Source organism: Crocodylus porosus, unplaced genomic scaffold (genome assembly GCF_001723895.1).
Source record: "Crocodylus porosus isolate Cpor-Errol unplaced genomic scaffold, CroPor_comp1, whole genome shotgun sequence".
Classification (NCBI taxonomy): Eukaryota; Metazoa; Chordata; order Crocodylia; family Crocodylidae; genus Crocodylus; species Crocodylus porosus.
The window spans coordinates 140,694,484-140,699,691 of record NW_017728931.1 but is presented as its reverse complement, the minus strand read 5'-3'; the positions used below and the strand labels follow the sequence as shown (position 1 = coordinate 140,699,691).

At 49.1% G+C, this 5,208-nt stretch overlaps 1 protein-coding gene across 7 annotated transcripts in view; it reads left to right on the top strand.

Moving 5' to 3' along the window:
- The first annotated feature begins 1,408 nt into the window (after positions 1-1,408).
- CHCHD3 (coiled-coil-helix-coiled-coil-helix domain containing 3) overlaps positions 1,409-5,208 on the top strand; it is a 222,905-nt gene continuing 219,105 nt past the window's right edge. For 2 of the 7 annotated variants that reach the window (XM_019543771.1, XM_019543770.1), the window contains exons 1-2: positions 1,410-1,551; positions 3,493-3,604. In XM_019543771.1, coding sequence (XP_019399316.1) covers positions 1,456-1,551; positions 3,493-3,604 — 208 coding nt within the window. In that variant the 5' untranslated portion in view covers positions 1,410-1,455. Of the gene's footprint in view, positions 1,552-3,492; positions 3,605-5,208 lie in introns of all 7 variants that reach the window. The other 5 variants (XM_019543769.1, XM_019543766.1, XM_019543767.1 and 2 more) reach the window with 4 other exon arrangements.

The following is a 5,208-nucleotide window of genomic DNA, read 5'->3' as shown; positions in this document are numbered from 1 at the left end:
GCCCGGAGGCCCCTCCCGATGCATGGCGTGGGCAGCCAAGTGAGAGCATGTGGCCCGGCCTGATTTTTGCGTGGGGCAAGGGCGGGTGGGATCTGCACTCTGCATGCTCCCTGCCTCTGCGCCTCACTGGAGCCTTTGAAAGTGATGCTATGTGCCTTGATGCTTGGCCCGCCCAGTGGCGGGATGCACATGGTGCTGCGCCACATTCAAAGGCTGCAGCGAGGCACAGAGGCAGGCAGCAGGCAGAGCGCATGGACTGAAGCGGTGTGCTCACGGACCGAATTGGGGCGCTCATGGATCGCTAAACCTTAGAGGGAACATTGCTAGGGAGTGCACAAACCAACTGGATAGATGAGGGGAAGAGGAAGTAAAAAGAGCAAAATACCATAGAGAGAAGCTTTATGTACAGAATAGCTTGCATCTTGCCTAGGCTGAAGAAATTCTTAGAGGGGGTGAATGACACAATATGGACTCATACTGCCAGCATTCCTCATGACATATAATGGAATTGGAGGCTGTCCCTGAAACTGAACTCTATCAGTCTCTATCTGCAATCTCTATCTCCGCTCCCAGACCCACACTTTCTACCCATTGGGGATCAACCCACAGCCCTTGGTTTATACTGGAGCAACCCATCTGCCTTGCGGGGTTGTATCGGCCCCAGTAACCAAGGACAAACACGCCTCTAGAGCACTGGCACTCAACCTTTAGGAACCGTGGGCCGGAAGCGCAGCACAGGGCTGGTCTGCAGGCTGGACTGGACCCTACGCACCAGGATCAGGCCCTGCGCCGCCTCCCTTGCACTGGGGCCCTGCACTGTCAAGTCAAGGCCCTGCAGCCCCAGAGCCACCACCTACCTTGGCTCCATGCCGCCAGATCAGGGCCCCACGCTGACCGGGGCCCCTCACTCCCTGGCTGGATGAGCTCAGCGATGGGGGAGAACCTGCCCCTCCCATTGCTGAGTGCATACCGCCCGGGACTTGGGGATCGCCTATGGAGGGGACAGACCCCCCACTGCTGAGGGGGTACAGCCAGGGACGTGGAAGCCCCCTATGGAGAGCACAGACACCTCCCCCCACTGCTGGGCGTATACAGCCATGGATATGGCGGTCACCTGTGGACGGCCCCGTCCCACGATGCACTGCGGCCTCCTCAGCAGGGGCGGGCGCTCCGTCCTTCCCATCATACCTCGCGCCTGATCGGGGCCTGTGGAGAACTGCGCTACCCAGCCTGCCCCGCGGCGCCGGGAAGAAGTTTTGGCCAAAAAAAAAAAAAAAAGTTTCGCTTTTCGTTGGTGGTTTCCATGTGCACCGCGCGGGAGCCAATGGGCAGGGGGCTTGCATGCGTGGGGGGCGGGGCACGGGGCGCGGCGGGCCAATGGCGCGTGGCGTTGCTGCGGGGCGGGGCCGGGCCGAGCCGGGCCGGGTCTCCTTCGGCCTGTGCGGGACGGGCGCCATGGGCGGCGGGGGCAGCGCTGCGCGGCGCGTCACCTTCGAGGCGGACGAGAACGATCACGTCACGGTGGTGAAGGGCGTGCGGGTGAGCTCACGTGTGCGTGGTACACGTGCATGCACACACACAGATTGCACGCACGTGTATGTAGCTACCGCGTGTCTGTTCTGCCTGCTCTAGGGCGTGTGTATATCTATGTATCTGTCTGTCTATGTAGATACCCCCCCGCCAGTCCGTCCTGGACACAGCAGAAGAGAACAGCCATCCTGGCTTGTGAGGGATTGCTGATCATGGTGTGTCCATGAGGATGCACACATGCTTGTGTGCACACACGGATGCATGTATGGTTGTGTATACACGCCCTTCAGCTCTGTATCTGTCTGAAGGGTGCGCAGTGTGCATGCGCATAGGCATATAGACACACGTGTGCGCATGCACATATACAGACACGTGCATGCGTGCGGCTATATAAACGCATGCATGCGTTTGCAGTGGTGTACACACCATCGTCACCGATCCCTCGCGGTCTAGGATGATTGTCATCTCCTCTGTAAGCCTGAAGGTGTCTGCCGAGGCCGATCCGGGATTGACAGGCTGTGTTGCAGCTCGGGCACGTGTTTCCACATGTGGTGGGTTCGTGGTTCAGTCTGTGACACGTTGTTTCTGCTGCTCCCGTTTTTCCATCTCCGGTTGCCATGGTAAGGGTTCAAAGTGCAGTGATTCTTGCAGCGGGTCTGATTTGGCATTTTTTCAAATTGGCCTTGAGGATGTCCTTGAAGTGCTTTCTCTGCCCTCTTGTGTGCACACCTTGACTGAGCTGGGTTGAGCTGTGCTGTGCTTGGGGTAGGCATCAACAACACTGGGAGGGAGGGGCTATAGTGAATTTTGGGGTGGCTCTAGCCCCCACCTCCCTCCCAGCGCTGCTGCCACCTGCCCCCAGCACAGCCTGGCCTGGCCCAGGCCCCCACCCACTGGGAAGAGCCGTGTGCTGCCCCCATCTACAGCCCACAGCGGCAGCCTGCCCTCGCCACATGCTCAGATCTGGGGGCACATGCCCTTCATGTCGTCCTGGGGTGTGTGTAGCAGTGGGAGCCACCCTCGCACCGTGCCCTCTGGATGATCCACTCATGACTCTGTCTCATGCCCCAGTTGTGCAGTGCCTGCCCCAGCCTCAGCAACAGACCCACTCCTCCCTCACTGCAGGAGCCTCAGTCTGCTGCCGTAACAGACTTACCAGCCTGATGCTGCTTTTCACACTGCTGGGCTGTGCTCTTGGCTGCCTGCGTGCTGCATTGCAGCTGTGCACACACACGCGGCATTCATCAGCAATGTTGTCGGCCACAAATGCCGATTGCCGATAATGTCAATTTTCCTTTTATCAGTGCCGATCTGATATGGCAGCGTTATATCACTGGACCTCTAATATATAAAGAAGGTGGAATAGTTTTTAAACTGCACATTATGTGTGTATACACACATATATAATATAGTGTGTATGTATTCAGACGTGCACACACACACGTATGTATATATACATAATGTGAAGTTTAAGGAAGGTTTACTTAAACCCAGGTGTACCCTGTATGAGGTGCTTAATTATTGTCACTTGTATTGCCATAATCAGGAGACATCAGTCAGGGTCATGGCTGTCTTGGCTATACCCAGTGCAACTGCAAAGTGTTCTGCTTCATTATGATCCAAATGACTCAGACAAGGATGGAAAGAAAGCATCTGAGCAACATGTAAAAGGCATAGTACTTGTTGTTTATATTTCCTTTGTCCCTAGATTTTTTTTTAATTCCCCTGAACAATTCACTCTTGCTTTTTGTCCATGATATACACTGAGCTGCAAATTAACCTAATTCACTCTAACCAAAAGGAACTGGTTTTGCCTGGGGAGAAAAGGTAGGGAAGTAAAACCTGTTAAAACTTGACCAAAGATATAGAATTAGGTGATGTTGCTTTTTATTCTATGATTTTTGTGCTGGCTCACTTCTCTCTTTGCAGCTCGCTTTATGTAACTGAGTTTTATGTTTTCAGCTGTCTGAGACTGTCATCAATCGTATGAAGGAGACATCTTCACCTGGTGCAAGACCATCCTCTCGGCAGCGATCAGCATCTGGTGATCATGACTTGCGTGGAGCTACTGCAGGTATGTGTGTACTTCCTGGGAACAGAAGAGCAGGTAGGGGAAGGAGAGAGAGAAAAATAGGGTGCATTTTATAGATTGCTTTGTAGTAGGTTTGGAACGTTTGTTTTAGTTAAGATGGTGCATGAAATATTTGGGAGGCAAGGATTTCTTTGTGATATCTTTTATTGGACCAGATAGTAAAGGTTAAGCAAGCCTTGAGGGACAAAGTGTGCTGGCCATATGGGTGTTACTGTTTCATGGTGATGAATCTCTTCTTAGAAAGTGAACACATTCTAAGAATGTCTTATGTTTTAACAGGTTTTATGGTATTACTTTTAATTTACTGTTTTTTTTCCTTTCCAATGACTTTGACAATAAAGTGTTAATTTCAGGTGATTGTTATAGACTTGGGTTTTTAGTTCATAACTAATATTTTAAGTATTTTCTTAAAAACATACAAAATAAATGAGGTTAAAGGTTAGACACTATGGCAGGTATGGCCTTGAGGTAAGATTTGACGCCGTAGAATGCAGCAACTATATTATATTGCACTGAATGCATTACAAATATTAAATTTCACAAATGCTCCTGTTATGAAGTAGTGTGTTAAATTTAACAGAAGGAGAAATTGTGACATGATGAGGTGAAGTGCTTGATTTTGCACACTGGATCAGCTGCCAGGATGTAGTCAGTGTCCTTTGAAGTCCATAGGAGACATTTCCATTGATCTCTGTAGACTATAGAGTAGGACCCTAGTCCTTTTCTTAAATCCAAAACATTTAATTTTGTGAAAAAGATGTCATTTTTGTTATGTAATGTTGTTATGAAAAGAGCATGCCACAGAAATACAATAACTAGGTTGATTTTTCTTTGAATTTATCCCCCTACCTCTTCTAGGTCTTTGTTGTGATGTGTTTCACCGTAGACTCTCCGTCTGTCTGAAGAAGGGTGTTTGTACCCCAAAAATTGCAGAGAACAATTTCTGGCTATTTAGTTGGTCTAATAAAAGATACCACATTTACCCAAAGAACTTTGTCTACCATAGCATTAAAGTGCTTTTGTAAACCCGGAAGTGCTTGTTGGTGTTGCTCATCATTATCATTATATGCAGTTAAAGAACAAACTAAATTTGGTGTGTTGAATAAAGAGAGCCTTGTGCTTAGGAAACTGTGAAATATGAAGGGGTGGGTGATTGGAGCATAAAACTTGATGAGAGGAATCGCAGAGGCCTAATCTTGAGGTACATATGACTTGGTTCTATGTTTGGCTCCTTCTTGTGTGGGGGAAGCAATATACTTCTGAAGTATATTGCTTGGGCGAACTTGTATTGGCTTTCTTGTACATTTTCAATTTTAAAAACAAAAGCCATCCATTTAGATGAGGTGGTCATATTTCTTCAGTAATGTATAGCTGGGGTTGGAGCTCTGTTTTGTTGCTAAATGAACTGTATTTAAGAGGATATAAGTAGGGGTGCACTGGTAGAGATTTTCTTGGCTGATACTGATAGTCGATCAGCAAGCAAACATATTGGCTGATGCTGATCAGGTAACTGATATTTAGTAATAACTCGGGGCATTTTAAAGTACCGGCATAAACCTTTCTTCTTTTTTTTTTTTTTTTTTTTG